We start from the raw sequence: 21992 nt of genomic DNA on the forward strand, positions 1-21992 counted from the left end.
GAGATCTAAGCAAGTAATTGATAAATCGCTCATATTTAGTCTGGTTCCCTTACCATTGTTTATACACACTAAAGCATGCCCCTCCATATATTCTTCAACTACTATTCCATTACTATTTGTTCAAGAACTTCCCCAAAGAACATTATGTGTGTTAAAATCTCCACACCATATCACATTCCCTTCATCATTACTTTCTACTTTATTCATATGTTTTATACAGTACTTTATTCTAATTTATAGTAATAATTTATTGCATGGATTATAAAAAATTAACTACTCTTACACTGCAAGATGTCCACACCTCCACCACAACACATTCACACTGTGATTCTATAATTATCACTCTAAAGGCTACACCATCTTTCACAAAAGTTGCACATCCTCCACCACTATCCGTTCCAATTCTACCCTTCCTCACCAATGTGTAGCCAGTAATTATGAAATTCAACTGCGGTTGAAGTCAAGTTTCCTGAATGCATATAACATCAGGTAACACTGTTAATTAATATATAAATGTTTTGAACTCTTGGCCATTTGTAATTAAACTTCGGGCAGTCCATTGTAATATTGTAAATTTAATTTCATAATTGTACCTCTCTGACTGCCCGAAGAATCATGAATAGTTACAGATCCTTCAGATTGCCCAAGAAGTACCTGATTCTGTTTAACTGAAATTTCAGCAACAACCATGCAGGTGTCGAGCAGCTGCAGATATTATGATTTTCAGTTTTTCAGTTCTTTTAGTTGTTTGGGCTGAGCAATTAATAACTTCAGCAATGAATGCAACAAAATCTTATGCACCACCAGCATGGCTACACCTATAGGACAGTTGTGACTGTAAGATCCCCTGAAGAGATAGGCTCTTCCCCTCAACATCTTAACAAACAGCCTGAACTTGCTTCACAGCTTGTGCATATGATACATTGTGTAATGTTTTATATTTCATTGCTTAGAAAAGCTGCACTGTGAGGCCCACCACAATTGCAGCATTTGGGTTCAACCCCATCTCCACACTGCCCATATTAATGATCTCCACCACACTTACAACATCTCCATTTCCCTTTACACACTGCAGCAACATATTTGGCAATTGAAGCATCTCAGCGCTGGACGCAAAAGTTTAGACAAGGATTTTGAAAGTGAACACAACAGGATCTCCCTCAAGCATCAAGGCTCTGTAATATAGGACACAAGGCATCCTGTATTACAGGTCTTTGATGCTTGAGGGGGATCCTATTGTGTTCACTTTAAAAATCCTTGTCTAAACTTTTGCATGACCAAATGCTTTGCATGCTTATATCACGGCCAGGGCAGTTTCTAGCCAGAAATGGTATAAGCGGCTGCTTAAGGCCCAAGAGACACAAGGGAGCCCCACAAAGCAAGGTCTTTTTTTATATTTTTAAATATACTAAAAGCTGTGAGTAAGACTCAGGCACTGTTATGGCTTAATTAGACTATAGGGGGCCCACTTGTGGCCCAAGAGGGAAGGGAGAATGTAACTGCAAGATCCTCCCGTATTTAAAGATGAAATGATGCGTCCTGTATCAAATCAATATGGGACACGATTTGTCCCGTATTTAAGCTAGTCAGATGGTGTCACAGTGAAATCGTTCAAGAGGGACCACCCCAGGAGGGTAATGTTAATTCAAATTCAATAATCATTGGAAATTTTGCCTACGGTCGACATATTTTGCTAAACCATGGTAAAACTCTGGAGGAGATGTGGTCTGGGACCATCTGAAAATGTGTCCCGTTTTTTTACAACTACAAAAGGGGTAACCCTAGTGACAGGCACGTGCACGCACAAAGAGTTTTTTCGTCTTGAAGTGCACCTACAAGTCGAAGTAAAAGGAAGAGGAGGAGAAACAGCCAGACCACTGGTAAGAAATGATTGGGTGCATTCCATTCAGAAGCGATCATCCATATGCCCTATAAGTCTTTACCATCCACTATGATAGCATAGGAGGGCTGAAAGTTGTGGGGCTCCAAAATAACAGTCATTCAGATCTCACTTTTTAAGTTATTAAATTTACTAAATTTGTTTTTCAATGTTTTGCTTAGGGACCCCATATGCTCAGAAACGGCCCTGATCACAGCTAGCATTAGTCTTCACGATGTCGATGACGATCAGACTGGTTAGACCTTATCCATTTAAAGCATTACTTAAAACACAGATGTGACACACATGTCAAATGACAGCTTCAGCTGTGTGCTATTAAAAGCAATTTAACCCCACAGTATGGCATTATTGCTTGTGTGACTGCTGTTCAGAGCTGTGCAGTGAGCATAGACACAGTGGAGAAGATTACAACCATTAATGCTGAATCCTAAAACAACAGACTTTCTCAGCAGAGGAGGATATAAGAGGCTCATGTGTGTGGTAAGACATGAAGGACAATGCAAGAACAATACATAACAGATATATGATAGAGCAGCACTGTCTAGGTGTCTAATGTTCAGGCTCTGTATTTCAAGCTCTGTGTTACTTCACTGTTGTTAATTGAACATGATTTCTAACAGTGATTGTTAGTTTTCTGTGTTTTATTTTCTCTCTTGTTTTGTGAGTCAGTCCTGCAGTCCAAACTTAGGCTGGGAATTTCTGTAGTGCTCAAATTCAAGGCTAGAATATATTTAGAGCTTCCTTCAACACAAATAGCAGTGATACAGAGCTTCCATGCAAACCTTCATATTAACAGGTTTTCATTGAATGTCTCTTTGTTATTTCTAATACACACAGTAAAGTTTTTTTTTTTTTTCTTCAGGTAACCTAAAATGGTCTCATGGTAACATCAAATTAACTAGTTTTATTCATTTAAAAATATTATGTGGGTTATTCCATGTCAAAGTAACCAAATTTCAGAAACTTTCCAGATTGAAATTTTTGATTTTGTTAATACTTTTTTCTGAAGAAAGATAAACCTAAATGATGATGAAAGTCAAAATATTAAATGCCATATATCAAATTTTACTAAATAATCCATTAATTTGGAAAGAGGGGTTCAAAATGCCCTTTATTGCCTATGATTTTGGAGCAAAACTACAGGTAGAAAAATAACCTTTGAAAGGTGTCAGCGTCATCGTTTTATTTTGACATGGAGATAGGTAAGTATATTACTAAAATTAGTTGACTTCAAAACCCCTTGTTGCATTCAGAAAATGGAAACAAAACTTTGTGTTTTTCCCTAGTTAGAGTACCTTTAACTCTAGAAGTATTAAACATATCTTCCTTTTAGATTCTAAATTCAGAACAAACATTCATTTAGTATCTTCTTTATATGGCCTTACATAAATTATTTTGCCTTCTAGTTATCAGAACTTAAAATATAAAGTTAAAATAACTGCCCTGAATTGATCTTGTTAAGATAACTCAAGTTTTTGTTGGCTAAACTTGTGATAACTATTCAGCTGAAATTAAAAATATAAGTCAAGCGATCTATGCACATATTGCTCACTCATTTATTGATTTTCAGTGGCATCTGTACATTAGGGGCAGGTGGGGCTGAGCCCCACCAAATGTGGTGCTGTTGTACAAAATGTGTGGAAAATTCATACATTTATTTTGAGAAATAATATAATTTCCGCATCTTAAACTTGTTTTATGTTCATTATACAAGACAACAGAAGATATTCTTTTGGGAAATTCTGTAATTAAGGTCTGTTGCGTTAAAACAATTTAATCGTTTTCATTTATATGCCTGGGGCTAGCCCCTCGTCCTCAGATTTAATCAAGGGAGATTTGGAGAATGTCATGCGCATGTGCAACGTGCATTCAATGATAGCCTGAGGGGCAAGTTTGCCTTTACTCCTTAGCCAGTCAGAAGCCTTGATCATATGTATGTCAAGCTGACATGGTCCTCAGAAGTTATCGCTCTTGAGTGCAGACCTGCCTAGTGAACTTAATTGGTAAGTTAAGCTAATTTTATTCTAATGTGTTGCAGGTCGCCTTGGTTAAAGTGCACCATTCATCATTTCAGTGATTTGTATGCCATTGCTTTGAGGTGTTGTTGATGCATTGTTGGTAGTAGATTACAATAACTGCAAAATATTCAGGGTCTTTCGTTTTGACTGGTTTTGTTAAGCTGTTCATGCGAGTTAGTATGCACAGCCATTGATGATTTGCCTATATCTGATTTGCTTTTATGGTCACTTGAGTTATTTGAAGTGGATGTGTATATTTTAGTGGTGTTTTGTACTGAGGTTAAATTATTAGGGATGTTTGTGTGTGGCATCATCATGCTGGGTTAAGTGATTGTTTGTGCCTCACCAGAAGTAATGAGCATGAGACGCCACTATTGGTTTTTATTTGACAAAAAAAAAATAATAATAATAATAACTGCTCTGTGTTTGTCATGTATTTTGTTGATTCTTGTATTTCATGTCTTTTATTTAGAAAATTCTAGTTCCTGTTTCATGTCATGTGATTTCATGTTTTCCCTCCATGTTCATGTGTCTTGTTTTCATTGGTTGATTGTCTTATCTTGTTTAGAGTTCTGATTGTTCATTGGTTTGTTCTCCCATGTCCATGTATTTAAACCCTCATGTTTTCCATTGTCAAGTATTGTTGATGTAATGTATGTTTCATAGTCTAGTCATGCCATGTTAAGTTTAGTCAAGTCAAGTTCAGTCTAGTTCATGTTTTGTTTTTGTTCACATTTGGAGTAATGGTTTTGGATTTCACGTTTGTTAATAAACCGCACTTGGGTTCATCACACTACTTCATGGTCTCTTCGTCTGCCTGTTGCCAGCATCGTTACAGTGTTATGGTCTCACCCATTTCCTATAGCAAGTCAAATATAGCAGGTTTGATAAAACCACCTAGACTCATCGAGTCTAGTCCAATTTCTTTGTGTTCTGTTTAAACAACTTCCCCTCTTAAGTTGACACAACTTTAAATTGTAAGGCATCATATAAAAATAAATGTACCTTTTATATATTCACAAAAACAATCATGTAAAAATTTTAATTTTCCAGAGTACAAAAATACACTACTATTAAGATGACCCATGTAATATTACTGAATCGACCTTGGTTACGCTAGCTAAAGAAATTTTTTTTAAAGGTCAGATCTGATAGAATTAAATCCAATAATTTTAACTAGGTAACATTTATTATAGTTCTAACATATCAACATCAATAACCCAAAAGTCCAAATAAATTGCCATGTTTGGAATACAAGCTTACTATACTGTACACTGATCAGCACACACTGTAAACTGCTTGCTGAATAGTATGTGGAACAGTAAGCATTAATTCATGATAAACGTTTCAAACAGTAGAACATTGATGTCACATGACCTCACTACACTGAGTGGCATCCAGTTATCATCTTGGAAATTGATATTTTGTTTTTCATTTTTTATTCAATTTTGTGTAAAATGTCATATATTTGGCAGTGTGATCAAATAAGTCAAAGAAATTTAAAATCACGGCTGATGTTACTTCAGTTCATCACACTGGAAATGGAAGGTTGAGAAAGTGCTTTGCTTTGTGATATACAGTATTAAAGTGTGCTCAGTTGTACAATATACAGAACATTTTCCAGAAAGTTAGCATAAAATGTGCACACACAGTGTACATACTGTACTACTGCAGAAAAAAATAATAGTATGTTAGTATGCTATTTCAAACTTCCAAAAGTTTTTTCAGACTTCTTTTTAATGTATTGTTTTTTCTTCTTCTTTTAAGGTTCTGTTAAACTCAATGCACTAAAATTCCATCACCAGGGGTATAAGTGACATTATGGTGAGAAATTACGTATTTAGCATTTAGGCTAAGTAAAATGTTTAAAAATGAATGCTAAATTTACACAATGAATCATTTTTCTGTCTTAATTTCTCTTTCAGAGTGTGGACTTTTTCACAGTTTGGCTTGTGCCCACAGTGGTGCTGCTCACAGCTGTTGTCTTTTATCTGTACAGTGTGATACTCAGGCATTTGGCCAAGACAACTGTGAGGAACAAAGTGGTGCTTATTACTGATTCACTGTCAACACTTGGAAATGGTACAGCTTCATGAACAACTGAACAAAAAAGGGTGTTCCAGACTTTCAGAAATATGCTTTGGTTAAAGGGATATTCACCCAAAAATGAAAATTCTCTCATCATTTACTCTCACTCATGCCATCCCAGATGTGTATGACTTTCTTTCTTCTGCTGAACACAAATGAAGAATTTTAGAAGAATATCTCAGCTCTGTAGATCCATACAATGCAAGAGAATAGTGACCAAAAACAACAACAACAACAACAAAAACAAATCAGCTAAAAATGGCACAAAAATGCTGCATAAAACTCCAGTGGCTAAACCTATGTCTTCAGAAGTGATATGATAAGTGTGGGTGAGAAACAGATCAATATTTAAATTATTTTGTTTTTGACGATTTGCATTCTTCGTGCATATTGCCACCTATTGGGCAGGAAGGAGATTTAATTTTTTTTTTTTTAAGAAACTTTCATATATATTAGTTTTTTTTTTTTTAAGAGGGAGGTGCCGCACAAGCCACTGCACTGAGGTAAGCAAGATCAATCTTGGCACCTGGAAGTGACTGGTAAATGGTGATCGACCTTGGCCAGCAGGTCGTCATGACCTCCTTGAGGCAGGAAGTAGTGTTATGGTCAGTGTCAGCTAGAAAAGTCATAATGATTGAGTTTACTGTCCCATGGGAAGAGGGACTAGAGGCAGCCTATGAGAGGAAGAAGCTAAAATATGCTGATCTGGCCACAGAATGCAGGGAAACTGTATAGAGGGCTGCAATTTACCCTGTGGAGGTTGGGTGTCGAGGATCTATGGGAAGATCAATGCAGCATCTATTGAAAGACTTTGGTATCACTGGATCAGCATTGAAGAGGTCTCTGAAGGAAATGTCAGAGGAAGCTGAGAATGGGAGGTTTTGTTTATGGTTAAGAAGGAAGAATGAAAAGTGGGGTGTGCAGAAGGGAGAATGTAGGAATAGGGAACATTTGTGATATGTGGTGAGGTATTATGTGGGAGAGGGAAAGAGGTGGGGAGGAATTATTTCCGCTGACCCACTCGGTCCTTTTCTGGGGGTTTCTGAAGAGAGGGATTGAGTTGGGGAGTGAAACCATGCCAAGCTATGCATTGAAGGGGTGGCTGATGAAGTCTCGTGGCTCACCTCTCACAACTTAATCTGTTGGGGATTGGTTTAAGGATGGGCATTGGAGGGGTGGTAGATGTAGTCCGATAGCTTGTCTTTTCTAACAGAGAAGATGCTTGGAAGTAGGGTAGGACTGTTCATGGGGGTTGGGTTGTATCGAACCATGGCTGCATGGTATGACCTGTAAAGGAAGAATGTCTTGATGGGAATGCAAGAACAAGAAGCAGTGGAATTTATTCCATGTCCAGCTGCCGGGGGTGGCAGGGAGGTGTCCCTGACTGCTGTCCCACCACCAGGGTATATTCTGGGATTAAAGGGGCAAAACATCTGTGATTGGTGGCTCCGGGCTGATTACCCCATAGCTGGACGACTGAAGGCACTGGCAGAGGTGCGGCAGGCAATAATGCCCAGCAGGTTTAGACAGCTTCCTGTGCATCTGATTAGTATTTTGGGAGACCTGTGACTACTGTGGACAGGGCAGTTGGAGTCCAGGGAAGACTGGGAGACAGTCAGGAAAGACTGACTGACTGACTGCAAGAAAGTCTGCTCCGGGGTGGAAAGGCTAGTTACCTTACCCACATGTCCTCATACAGGAGACGCCCTAACCAACTATGAGCACAATACAACAAAAATAGCCCAGTGGTCCTCCGAGAGGTGGGATGGAAGATGGACTAATTAGGCCAGACTCTACGGACACATCTGGAACGGCCATGGTTAATGAGCAAAGGATCCTTAGGAGATGCAGTTGAGTGTGGATGAGAGTAATGACTTAAAAAGGTCTGCAGATTCATCAAGGAAGGATGAAATGTGGCAGGAACAGCCAGGCACAAACTTGCACTGCAGCAGCAGATTAGACAAGAAGGATACAGAGCCCGATTGAGCACCACAGTGCTACTGAATCCACTGTTGTGGAGGGGCATCAAGAAGACCAGTACCACAAGCAGGACAAGATAAGCCTGCAAGGTGGACCACAAGAGGATACAAGCATCAACCCACAGACAAGACAGAGAAGGCAAAACAATGAGAAGGAGAAAGGGAGAAGGAAACAAATTAATTGAACAAGATCTAACGATAATGAAGCATGGAGCAGATTAGATCAGGACATGTGCTCCACCTTGGAGAATACACTTAGTGCAAGGGTGGAGGCCAAGTTTAACATGTTTTGTGACATTGTTTATGAAGAATGTGTAGGTTAGTTTAATCAAAAATGAAAGTTCTTTTGTAAATTACATTGTTTCAAAACTGTATACCTTTCTTTCTTCCATGGAACACAAAGGGAGATATTTAGGGAGAAATGTTACGTACTGACTGCTTCAGTCACCAATTTCATTGTATGCACAAAGATGCAATGAAAGTGAATGGTGAGGCTGTCATGCCATAGCATTCCTTAACAACAAAGAAAGTCATATGGGTTTGGAACAACATGAGGGTGAGTAAATGATGGGTTTACTTACAAAGATGGGGATTTTTGAGTGATCTATTCCTTTAATATTTCTTCTAATGTATTGACGTACTGTATATATAATGGAGACAGGACAAAGTACTCCATAATTGGATTGACACTGCTTTTTTCTGAACAACTGTCTCCTCTAGACTGAATGTTTGTGATAGTGTGCTGACGAATTGGTTTTGAAGTTGGTGATTATGTTGTGATTATTTTAGAATGTGCAAAACTTTTCCATATTGGTGGAGCCCGACTGATTCTGTGTGGAAATAACTGGGAGAAGCTGGAGTCTCTAGCTGAGCGGCTGATGACTGAATCCAATCCTACAATTGTAAGTACAGAATTACAAATATCAATATAAATAAACTCTGTCCCCATACAGTACGAGTCAGAAGTTTAGAAAGACTGATCTCACAGTGAATTCGGAAACAGTAGGTTGACTTCTTGAACTAAAATCGGTCTGTGCTTTCTGAAATTTAAAGCACTCCCCCAGTGGCCGAAGCTAGAAGTGTTTTCGAACATATGGGCACGCGTGAGCTCCAGTTTCCAGGTAAATTGCCCACAGAGGGCGAGTTGTTTTTAGATTAAAATATTGTAATACAGTGAAGAATATATATTTTATTAAAAATGTAATCTTAGAGGGAAAATACAACTTCCGAACGGCACATGACAGTGATTATTTGAACGCGATTACTTCCTGCAATCAACGTGGGATGAGAACCCAGGTCTCCCATGCTTGTAAAATTGTGTTTTTAAAATGTGAGTGTTTTTAAAATGTGAGTCACTTGATTAAATTTTATTCAACTTTACTGCTTAGACGTTTCCGCCCAAACTCGTGGAGCTGGACTTCAGTGATATGGAGAGTGTTCCTGAGGTGGTCTCTGAGATCCTGGAGTGTTACGGCTGTCTTGATGTTCTTATCTTCAACAGCAGCATGAAGGTGAAGGCTCCTGTTCAAAGTCTGTCACTAGAGATAGACAGGACTGTCATGGATGTCAACTACTTTGGGCCCATCACACTGGCTAAAGGTAAAATACTGCAAAAAAAATATATAAATAAATACAAAATTCTCTTAATCAGAGTTTTTTGTTTAAGTAAATACATATAAACATCCTTAATACAAGAAAACATTACCTGATAATTTTTATTTATTTTTTTTCCCCAGAAGACTTGTTTTCAGAGAATATTATATCTTAAATTTCTTTTTCTTACCCCATTGGTAAATAGTTTTCTCTTGTTTTAAGTATAAAGCTTGTACAATATAGTGGTCTATGCTTGAAACATAAAAAAAAAAAAAAAAATTGAAAATTGAAAATTGTTTTAAGGATGTTTATATGGATGAATTTTACAAAACCTGTTGAGAAAATGTCCTGGTCAAATTTAACTACAAATCAGCTCACAAAAAAAAAAAAGTTAAATTATATTTTGCATAAAGAAAATAAAACCTGCATTTAGGACCATTGACATTTTCTGCATTGTCATTTTTCTTTTCCGGTCACTTCAGTGTAACATATGGGTCTCCATAGTGGCCAGTAGGGGTGCTAGTCATGTTTTATATCATGTCTTTTATTTTGAAGTTAACCCTCTATGGGATGCTAATAAATTTGCTCTTAAAAAAACAAATATACAGTTTAAGTCAGAAGTTTACATACAATTAGTTTGAAGTCATTAATTTAACCACTCCACAGATTTAATATTAGCAAACTATAGTTTTGGCAAGTCATTGAGGACATCTACTTAGATCTACGAGTAATTTTCCAACAATTGTTTACAGACAGATTGTTTCACTTTTAATTGACTATATCACAGTTCCAGTGGGTCAAAAGTTTACATTCACTAAATTAACTGTGCCTTTAAGTAGCTTGGAAAATTCCAGAAAATGATGTCAAGCCCTTAGACAATTAGCCAATTAGCTTCTGATAGGAGGTGTACTGAATTGGAGGTTCACCTGTGGATGTATTTTAAGGCCTAAATTCATACACCGTGCCTCTTTGCTTGACATCATGGGAAAATCAATAGAAATCAGCCAAGACATCAGAAAAAAAATTGTGGACCTCCACAAGTCTGGTTCATCCTTAGGAGCAATTTCCAAATGCCTGAAGGTATCACATTCATCTGTACAAACAGTAGTACGCAAGTATAAACACCATGGGACCACGCTGCCATCATACCGCTCAGGAAGGAGACGCTATCTGTCTCCTAGAGATGAACATAGTTTGGTGTGAAAAGTGCAAATCAATCCCAGAACAACAGCAAAGGACCTTGTGAAGATGCTGGAGGAAACAGGTAAACAAGTATCTATATCTAAAGTAAAACAAGTCCTATATTGACATAAACTAAAAGGCTGCTCAGCAAGGAAGAAGCCACTGCTCCAAAACCACCATAAAAAAGCCAGGCTACAGTTTGCAAGTGCACATGGTGACAAAGATCTTACTTTTTGGAGAAATGTCCTCTGGTCTGATTAAACAAAAATTGTTTGGCCATAATGACCATCGTTATGTTTGGAGGAAAAAGGGTGAGGCTTGCAAGCCGAAGAACACCATACCAACCATGAAGAATGGGGGTGGCAGCATCATGTTGTGGGGGTGCATTGCTGCAGGAGGGACTGGTGCACTTCACAAAATAGATGGCATCATGAGGAAGGAAAATTATGTGGATATATTGAAGCAACATCTCAAGACATCAGCCAGGAAGTTAAAGCTCAGTCGCAAATGGGTCTTCCAAATGGACAATGACCCCAAGCATACGTACAAATCTGTGGCAAAATGGCTTAAGGCCAAAGTCAAGGTATTAGAGTGGCCATCACTAAGCCCTGACCTCAATCCGATAGAAATTTTGAGGGCAGAACTGAAAAAGCATGTGTGAGCAAGGAGGCCTACAAACCTGACTCAGTTACACCAGTTCTGTCTGGAGGAATGGGCCAAAATTCCAGCAACTTATTGTGAGAAGCTTGTGGAAGGCTACCCAAAACATTTGACCCAAGTTAAACAATTTAAAAGCAATGATGCCAAATACTAACAAAGTGTATGTAATACTACAATAGTTCAATAGTTCACCTATGCCTAGAAACAGCCCTAAACTCAACCCTGAACTGTACAAAGAAAGAAATAGAACAGTTCATTGGGACTGTTTTCCAAATGCCCATCTATGGGGTTTCTGCAACATGCATGTGCTGGCAGACCCACACACACACATTGACAAAATTAGCACTTAAATTCAGCACATCATCATAGTCATCTGCTCCTGTCTGCCTGCTAAGTTACATTCAGCACATATTATCCCCAATTCTCATCAATGTAATGTCTTGACGTGTTACTTTCACAATTCCCTTTGTGTTTAATGATGATTTTTATTACTTTTAACACTTAATTTTCTTTCACATTTCGGTAATGAGAATATTGTAATAACCATCTTTCTTTTTTTTCATTACAGTAATGAGAATTGAGGGCTAAAATGTTCGTAACTGTCCTGAAAATAATTTCACAATTTAAATAGGGTCTTAATAGCCCTAAAAATATGCTTTTTATTTTCTATAAATTTCTTTTGTTTCATTTCAGTTTGGACAAAACAAGAATACTGATTAAGAATTGGTTTTTAGTTGTGTGACAGCTGTAAACATCAATTATGTGCTGTTAGATCATGTTTAACTTGTATTTGCTGTCACAGGTGTCCTCCCTTCCCTGATCTCCAGAAGGACAGGTCACATTCTTCTAGTCAACAGCATTCAGGGGAAACTAACAGTGCCCTTCCGCGCCACCTGTGAGTTTGAAAGGATTAGTTTGCCCAAAAATAAAATTCTTTCATTCTTTAGTCATTATTTACTCACCCTGATGTCATTCCAAACCCATATGCTCTTCCATGGAACACAAAAGGAACATTTTCTTTTTAATTTTCATGCAGTTATTTTCCATTCAAGGACAGTCACAGTGACTACGTCTGTCAAGCTAAAAAACAAAACAAAAAAAAAAGACAGAGAAAGTAAAACTTGTACTCCTATATTCCAAGTTTTCTGAAGTCATAGCTTTGCTTTGGATAGCTTTGTGTGAGAAACAGATCCAAATGTAAGTTATTCGCTGAAAATCTTGCCCTCCAGTGAAGCTCTGAAATAGGGCTGGGCAATAAAACAATATCGATATTTATCAGGGGGGAAAAATCCTCCGATATTCATGATAAACTTTTCAAAATTGCACAAGTTATATACTGTATATATGCAATATACTGTAAGTAATATTTCAGTAGTCCACAAGTTTTATGAATTACTTTTATGGAGCTTTTGTTTTAACTGTCATTCAAAATCTCTCTTTAAAATGTTGAGATATCAATGTGTAAGTGTAATTAGTATCTCCTGTTCTGTTCAGATGCAGCCTCCAAGCACGCAGTTCAGGCCTTCTTTGACTGTCTGCGGGCTGAGGTTCAACAATATGACATCACTGTCAGCACTGTTAATCACACCTTCATAAAAACTACCACCATAACGGATGAGGCCACTGCAAAATCCATGTGGACAAGTGAGTGAAGCAGGGTTGTGCTCTATTCAGAATTTAACATTCTAATTAAATTCCTGAATTATAATACAAATAGTAGAATTAAAAATGGAATGAAATGAAAAGAAATTCAGTTATAAAATGGGTAGCTCCGACCCTGAATTCTAATTGGATGAGCTGAGCTCCAAACCGTTGTAAAATGACTTCAAATGCGTACCTCTAACTGCACAACAGTTGAATTTTATATCATAAATTTGAGGATTGTGGTGTCTGATGCTACTGTTCCACCAACATGAAAGATTTTGCTAACAGTTTTGATTTACATGGCGAATTGACAGTTGATTAATGGTAGGAGGAGACTGATTCAATGGCAAGAGATGTTGAAAGTAATGAGAGGGGAAAAAAGGAATTTGTGAAAGTAAGGAATGAGATCAAGACCGTTATGCCGACTATTATTATTTTTCCACCGGCATGTTTCTGGGGCAGGTTCCTAGGCCGGTCTGAATTCTCAAACTGTTCCACAGCAGAAAAGGCCATTACGGGGCAGAAAAACTGATTCTGCACCGCCCCCAAAAGCTTGCTGGTCTCTACACAGGAACTGCTTACGTTAGGGGGTGGAGGGCGGGATAATGTTTCATCACCGGGTAACTCTTTCCAAACAACAACAGTAGCTACTGTCTGCTGCAAGGAGTACTTCTTCACTCAGTACACACAATAATAATAAAAAACACACAAAAATGTCAGACATCAAAGTTGTTCAGGAAACTTTGGTGAAACGAGCATTCTACTTGTGATATGGTATTTATGGAGATCCAAGGTAAACTAGAGAGATTGCAAAGGGGAAACAAAAGAGTAGATGAGGAGATACAGCAAGATATTTTGCATGCCGGCTTCAATCAGACGACTGACCAAATCATAAACTTGAGAGTACAGGGACCACAAGAAGGACCTAAGCAAAAGCGGCAGTGGACAGAGCAATGATTGCTCGGACACCGACCTGTCAGGTAACTAACATAGGCATTGAATTCAGCCAGTAACGCTCTAGACAACACCGAGTTGCCGGTGTCCTCTGCAGCTGAGTTATTACATTTGCCAACTTTGTTAGCTTTCCTTGCACTCTTCTCCTTTTATTTTGTGCATTGTTTTGTTCAGTAAGGGGAAAACTTACGTTGTTAGGAAGATCGTTGCTAAGTAAACCATTGGGATTCTCAATCAAGATGTAAACACTTACAGGTGCATCTCAATAAATTAGAATGTTGTGGAAAAGTTCATTTATTTCAGTAATTCAACTCAAATTGTGAAACTCGTGTATTAAATAAATTCAATGCACACAGACTGAAGTAGTTTAAGTCTTTGGTTCTTTTAATTGTGATGATTTTGGCTCACATTTAACAAAAACCCACCAATTCACTATCTCAAAAAATTAGAATACATCATAAGACCAATAAAAAAAACATTTTTAGTGAATTGTTGGCCTTCTGGAAAGTATGTTCATTTACTGTATATGTACTCAATACTTGGTAGGGGCTCCTTTTGCTTTAATTACTGCCTCAATTTGGCGTGGCATGGAAGTGATCAGTTTGTGGCACTGCTGAGGTGGTATGGAAGCCCAGGTTTCTTTGACAGTGGCCTTCAGCTCATCTGCATTTTTTGGTCTCTTGTTTCTCATTTTCCTCTTGACAATACCCCATAGATTCTCTATGGGGTTCAGGTCTGGTGAGTTTGCTGGCCAGTCAAGCACACCAACACCATGGTCATTTAACCAACTTTTGGTGCTTTTGGCAGTGTGGGCAGGTGCCAAATCCTGCTGGAAAATGAAATCAGCATCTTTAAAAAGCTGGTCAGCAGAAGGAAGCATGAAGTGCTCCAAAATTTCTTGGTAAACGGGTGCAGTGACTTTGGTTTTCAAAAAACACAATGGACCAACACCAGCAGATGACATTGCACCCCAAATCATCACAGACTGTGGAAACTTAACACTGGACTTCAAGCAACTTGGGCTATGAGCTTCTCCACCCTTCCTCCAGACTCTAGGACCTTGGTTTCCAAATGAAATACAAAACTTGCTCTCATCTGAAAAGAGGACTTTGGACCACTGGCAACAGTCCAGTTCTTCTTCTCCTTAGCCCAGGTAAGACGCCTCTGACGTTGTCTTTGGTTCAGGAGTGGCTTAACAAGAGGAATACGACAACTGTAGCCAAATTCCTTGACACGTCTGTGTGTGGTGGCTCTTGATGCCTTGACCCCAGCCTCAGTCCATTCCTTGTGAAGTTCACCCAAATTCTTGAATCGATTTTGCTTGACAATCCTCATAAGGCTGCGGTTCTCTCGGTTGGTTGCGCATCTTTTTCTTCCACACTTTTTCCTTCCACTCAACTTTCTGTTAACATGCTTGGATACAGCACTCTGTGAACAGCCAGCTTCTTTGGCAATGAATGTTTGTGGCTTACCCTCCTTGTGAAGGGTGTCAATTATTGTCTTCTGGACAACTGTCAGATCAGCAGTCTTCCCCATGATTGTGTAGCCTAGTGAACCAAACTGAGAGACCATTTTGAAGGCTCAGGAAATCTTTGCAAGTGTTTTGAGTTGATTAGCTGACTGGCATGTCACCATATTCTAATTTTTTGAGATAGTGAATTGGTGGGTTTTTGTTAAATGTGAGCCAAAATCATCACAATTAAAAGAACCAAAGACTTAAACTACTTCAGTCTGTGTGCACTGAATTTATTTAATACACGAGTTTCACAATTTGAGTTGAATTACTGAAATAAATTAACTTTTCCACGACATTCTAATTTATTGAGATGCACCTGTATATGCCATGACAAAAATCAAAATATAACCATCTGTTACACCAATGTTAATAATGATTCCACTGTTACAGTTTATAGTACTTAGCAAGATCAACAAAAGTTCATAGTAAATAATGTAATTACCTTAAGCCAAGCGCACACTACCTGTCGAAATAACCTGTTGCCTTGAATGTAGATATCGTCTCTGGCAATCTTGTTGAGCAATGTAATAATGCTGGATAGCATTTCTCTGTTTAAAAAAGTCCTCAAAAACCAGAGCAAAAGCTGTACTCAAACACTGTGATGTGCCATGTTTGTTTGTGGGCAGGTGAGGTAGTCACGAAAAACTACCACGTAGTCACGTAACCATTATGGTTTAGTTCACCATTCGGTTCTCAAGTCAGTGGAAAAGCATGGCTCGTTTGCGATGGATGGTTGGTTCGCTTGGATGGTTCCAGATTGCCCGGGCCGTGAATCAGCCGAGCACAGGCTCTCACACAAGAACCAGTGCCATTTCAGTGGAAAAGGGGTATATGTGTGCAGTTCACTGTTTTCAAACCAGAAAAATGTAGCTCTGGATTTAAACAAAATCACCAAAATAGAGCTCAACCAAGCTCTGAGGCAGTTTTAAGTTACAGTAAAAAAATGGAAAATGAGAGTCTTATGGATTCAGTAGTTATGTTGGTTTACGAATGGGGCTGAACCGGTATGTCAACGACCCACCACTTAGTTAGTCTTTGTGTACAGTGGCGATTTCTCAGGGCCAGCAAAGTCTTCTCTGCTGGCGTAACATGCCTAATAAATAAATATTTTTTCATCCTTTCATTATAATTGACCTTTTTGCCTATGTATTTTCAGTCGCTTTCCACTCATAATTAATCTACAAACGAATAGCAAAAAACTAACATTTTATCCAATTAAAATGTATTCCTCGCCGCTTACAAGCAAAGTGTGACAACTGTTTCACAAATTGCATGCCCGAAGCCATGCTCCTTAGCCGAAGCAGCGCGAGTCTGAGTTAGTGATGGGTCGTTCATGAACGATTCATTCTTTTGGACCGAGTCATTCGTTCTTATGTCATGTGACAGCCGTACATGCTACACATTGCTCACACAGGAAACAGAAATGATTTGTTCACCTATCAAGTCTTCTGGTCCGAGTCGTTCGTTCTTTTGTCACGTGACAGCGTATACGCTATGCACATACGGCTGTCACGTGACAAAAGAACGAACGACTCGGACAAGAAGATTCCAGAGGTGAACTAATAATTTCTGTTTCTCATCATTTGTCCTTGGCTGCATTATCAGTTTTTCCTTATTGGGACTATAATCAAAGTTTGTGTAAGTAGACGTGTTGGGGGTGGGGATTTGGCTATTGAAAATGTAACAATTTAATTCTGCTCAAATGAACGAAATGAATGAAGTGACTTGAATAAAGATTTGTTCATTTTGCTGAACGAGACTCAAAGATACAAGTCAGTAAAATGATCCGATCTTCCCATCACTAGTCTGAGCTCCACCCCGTCAGGCCTTCCGAATTTCTACAGAATCCCCCAACAGTGTAAGTGAATAGGCATCTAAAGTCAGATTGCCAGATTCATCAGCCAATCAGATCTGATTTATTTGTTCTTGTGGGTGTGGTATTTAGGATATGTCCCAGTCTAGGCCTTCTAGCTGGCCTTGAGTGACGCAATCACGCTTTAAGTGATGTACGTAATTTGAAGCAAAGAGCATGAGATCTTGCGGACGAGTTGGCTGTCATCACTGCTGTTATTGCCTTTGAGAAAGAGATCCTTATGGATTTAAAAACCTAAGATGTTCTGCATGATCATGCGATTGATTAATTAAACAGGAAAGGAGGGCTGATTTTCACTTCAAGCAAATTGGTAAATGCTTTTTGTATTGTTCTAGCAACATCAGGAGTTTTCTAAGTGTAAATTAGGCTGCTTGAGCATTCAGTGTCGGATCAAGTTTTGAAAAGTAACCATGTACCCTGACGAAACAAAATTTATTGCAAGCAAAATTTAAATCGCTAATATTATTAGAGAGCTTTTTCTTGGTATTAGACCTCCTTGGTTCTAGCTTTCGTGCGTGGACGTGTTTTTAAAATGTCAATTGGTATTATTAACTGACTGCCACGTAATGTATGATTCGGTGTCTTATTCATTGTGATGCTGTTTTCTTAATGGCATGAATCGCGCTGAAGTCCTAGACTTAAAATGCACGGGCTGCGGCTGTTGGTGTATAATAAAAGATCCTGAATTCACTACTTGCAATAATGCTTTTCTTGAAGAGGTGAAAACTTCGTAGAGAGGGACAAGACAAGTCAACACAACACCAGGCTTTAACAAACGAAAATGTTATCAAGATCAAACATACAATCCAAAAACACTGCAGGGGCTTGTCAATAAAATTTGGTTTGACATGCAGCTGCATCCAGGATGGCAGGTGGAAGAGGTAAATCGAGAGCTGAATCGTTTGTTGTTCGCAAGGATAAGAATGGCATCAAGTATGCAACCTTGATTTTCAAAACCATCTTAATGAGAGAGCTGACGAGGATTCATGTACAAGCAGCCAGGAGACGCACTATGTCCTGACACCTCATTGGAGAAATACCCCTTACACATAGAAAAATCATTCTAACACACGTCCTCTCATGGCTTATTGCTTTTAATATCTGCTGTAAGTGGTTTTACTACAGTGCACTGCTAGAGTTTTTCTCTGAAACCCTCCTCCACCCCAGCTCTGGTGGTCTAGATCTGCTACATGGGGATTGTTGTGCAGCAGTATATCCTATATGCTTAATGCAGCATGTCTTGTGTTTCTCTAATTGTGCAGCAGCATCATGTCTACATGCTTAAATCAGTATGTCTGTGTATTTTTAGCAGTAGCAAGCCTTACTTTGCAGCAGCGTAGCAGATAGTCTGCCAAGACCAATATCCTATCAATATGTCATACCCACATTAATATGCTAAATCTTTCCTAGAGTTGTCATGACTCAAATATGTTTATTTATTTTCTGTATACATTTCCAATAAATGTTTTCATACACGCAACATTGGGGGTATTTCCAGAAACATTTGATAATACGCACTTTTGAATTTATTTACTCCAAAAACACTAAATAGCAACATAAAATATCTCAACACTTTCCTAAATACCTGTTTGTCAGTATGCACTGCAAAATGACCTGATGCATGAGATCTATGTCTAAAAGTTGATTTTGAGGTCATTTGATCTAACATTTAATAACTTTTCAAATGTTGTAACTTTTTATGAAGATAATGAAATTTTAATGTAGTAAATCAGTGAAATTATCCCATTTATTCTGAGACAAAATACTTATGTCATTTTCAGTTTTGTCCAAGATGATTAAATCAAAGAATTTTCAATAACTGTCCAATAAAAATTATGGTATTTGGGGTTAAAAGCCCCTAAAGGAGCTAAAGCCCCCCATAAAGCACATTGTTTTTCTTAATTGGGGAGAATGAATTTGTTATGGGCTCACATTGACTGATCCAACTTATGAAATGCCAAATGTGATCGAAATGAACAGGAAATGGTAAACCTCTTTCTGTGGTAATGTTGATATATCATTTATCCTAATTTGATACTTAACATTTTTTTAAATGAATTTTAATCAAAATACCCTTCCGTTATTATGTTGCTCCATGAATATTCAATAAAAATACATTTATTTTTTCAATCTTGATACACATTGCGATGAGGAAAAAAGCACAAGCCTTTAGCCGCATTGTCCCCTATTTAATTGATATATAATTATTTATATATTATACATATAAAAAATATTGCTTCCCCATCTGTGGTGTTCATTTTATAAATGCATTGATAATTCTGGAGCTGATGATATTATTTCTAGAATAGCCATCTCACTTGCCATTATAGAGGAAAAACCTTGAAAGAATGGATTTATTTATTTATTTAAATGGACATTTATTTATTTATTTATTTTTGAGTACACGAGTGGTTATTGCTAAATAAATTATATAATCAATACATTCAAATTTAATGTCTGTTTTGATGTTATGATTGTTTTGACAGTGTTGAACTTCATCTAGAGAAATATGTCTAATCAGTATAGAAAATGTATTATAGATATGAGGGAATAAATAATCAAAGATAAGACTTGATAAGTACAAATCAGTTTTGTAATTTTTTTTTTTCTTGTCACAACACTTGTGTTGGACTAATGGAACTCGCAATTCAGTAAATTCCTCTTCCTCTCATTTAATTTCAAATTCCAATTTAAATACCCGTTTCGCATGGCCAATTCAACTCAAATTCACAATTTTTAAATTCTGATTTTTGCCCAATTTAATTTGCAAGTGAACTGCTCTGAGCTCATGAGATCTTGTTTGTGTTCTCTACTATATTCCTCTGGATCTTGGACACTGGTTGGAAATTGCAGCCTTCACTCAACAGGCGTCCCTTGGTGTGAACCCTGAGGAAATGGCCAATGAGCTTATGAAGACTCTGAGCAGCAAGAAGAAGGAGATTTTATTGGCCCGCTCCATCTCCAAAGCAGCTATCTATGCCAGATCTCTCTTTCCCAACCTCTTCTTCACTGTCATGGCAGCAGGAGTCAGGAATGTTGCAGCTGAGGAGATGCCTGTCGACTGAAGCCAAAAAAGAAAAAATAAATTCACTAGTGCACATTTAATGCTACTCGGGTGGTGTTAACACATCATCATTCTTAACCCTGGTTAAACATAATCCTGGTATATCTAATTCCATGTTTTAACCTGTTCTGGTTAGGAATCGTTCCTATGCAGTTAAGGGTTAGGGTTAACCCAGGGTTAAGCATATAATGTAATTATAATTTTATACAAATATTAAGCATGGCTTTATCATTGTGCTGTAGTTTTCAAATGATGAGAGAAATTAATAAGTAAAAGACTGTGCTTGAACAATTTTGAATGTGGGGATTGTGGACTTTTATTAATATTATGGTCTTGTTTGTGAGTCTCTCTGTTCTTCAACATAAGATCCAGCAAAGAAAGAAAGAAAACTCTAAAAATAAGACATTTTATTATTATTATTATTATGCTTATTGAGCTTTTTTAATATTCACATGTTCAAGAGAATTTTAATTCAATAGTCACTGTAGATTGATTGGAGGATAGATTGCTGCTTTACTGATACTTTGTATATACTGTTTTTATATATATATATATATATATATATATATATATATATATATATATATATATATATATATATATATATATATATAAATTATATATATATATATATATATACACTGGCAGCCAAAAGTTTGGAATAATGTACAGATTTTCCTGTTTTGGAACGAAATTGGTACTTTAATTCACCAAAGTGTCATACAACTGATCACAATGTATAGTCAGGACATTACTGATGTAAAAAACAACACCATGACTATTTGAAAAAAGTCATTTTTGATCAAATCTAGACCGGCCCCATTTCCAGCATCCATCACTCCAACACCTTATCCTTCAGTAATCATGCTAAATTGCTAATATGGTACTAGAAAATCACTTTCCATTATATGAAACACAGCTGAAAACTGTTTGGTTCATTAAATGAAGCTTAACATTGTCTTTGTGTTTGAGTTGCCACAGTATGCAATAGACTGGCATGTCTTAAGGTCAATATTAGGTAAAAAATGGCAAAAAAGAAACTGCTTTCTCTAGAAACTCGTCAGTCAATCATTGTTTTGAGGAATGAAGGCTATACCATGCTTGAAATTGCCAAAAAACTGAAGATTTCATACAAAGGTGTACACTACAGTCTTCAAAGACAAAGGACAACTGGCTCTAACAAGGACAGAAAGAGATGTGGAAGGTCCAGATGTACAACTAAACAAGAGGATAAGTACATCAGAGTCTCTAGTTTGAGAAATAGACGTCTCACATGTCCTCAGCTGACAGCTTCATTGAATTCTACCTGCTCAACACCAGTTTCATGTACAACAGTAAAGAGAAGACTCAGGGGTGCAGGCCTTATGGGAAGAATTGCACAGAAGAAGCCACTTTTGAAACAGAAAAACAAAATGTAAAGGTTAGAGTGGGCAAAGAACATTGGATAACAGATAATTGGAAAAGAGTGTTATGGATCTTAACCCCATTGAGCTTTTGTGGGATCAGCTAGACTGTAAGGTG

The 21992-nt window shown here is 37.7% G+C and overlaps 1 protein-coding gene across 2 annotated transcripts; it reads left to right on the top strand.

Moving 5' to 3' along the window:
- The first annotated feature begins 2258 nt into the window (after nt 1–2258).
- Nucleotides 2259–21025, top strand: dhrs7ca (dehydrogenase/reductase (SDR family) member 7Ca). Of its 2 annotated transcripts, XM_051714481.1 has the most exons (8): nt 2259–2380; nt 5686–5742; nt 5844–6000; nt 8775–8887; nt 9374–9584; nt 12223–12315; nt 12915–13064; nt 20261–21025. In XM_051714481.1, exons 2-8 carry the CDS (start codon nt 5740–5742, stop codon nt 20470–20472), a joined length of 939 nt encoding a protein of 312 aa, XP_051570441.1. In that variant the 5' UTR covers nt 2259–2380; nt 5686–5739; the 3' UTR covers nt 20473–21025. The 2 variants fall into 2 exon arrangements, 1 of the variants encoding a protein (XP_051570441.1); XR_007898971.1 differs by lacking the exons at nt 2259–2380; nt 5686–5742; nt 5844–6000; ... (2 more) ...; nt 12223–12315; nt 12915–13064 and adding an exon at nt 13713–14044 and having other exon boundaries at nt 20261–20407.
- Nucleotides 21026–21992: the final 967 nt, after the last annotated feature.

The sequence above is a fragment of the Myxocyprinus asiaticus genome, chromosome 13 (assembly GCF_019703515.2).
Source record: "Myxocyprinus asiaticus isolate MX2 ecotype Aquarium Trade chromosome 13, UBuf_Myxa_2, whole genome shotgun sequence".
NCBI lineage: Eukaryota > Metazoa > Chordata > Actinopteri > Cypriniformes > Catostomidae > Myxocyprinus > Myxocyprinus asiaticus.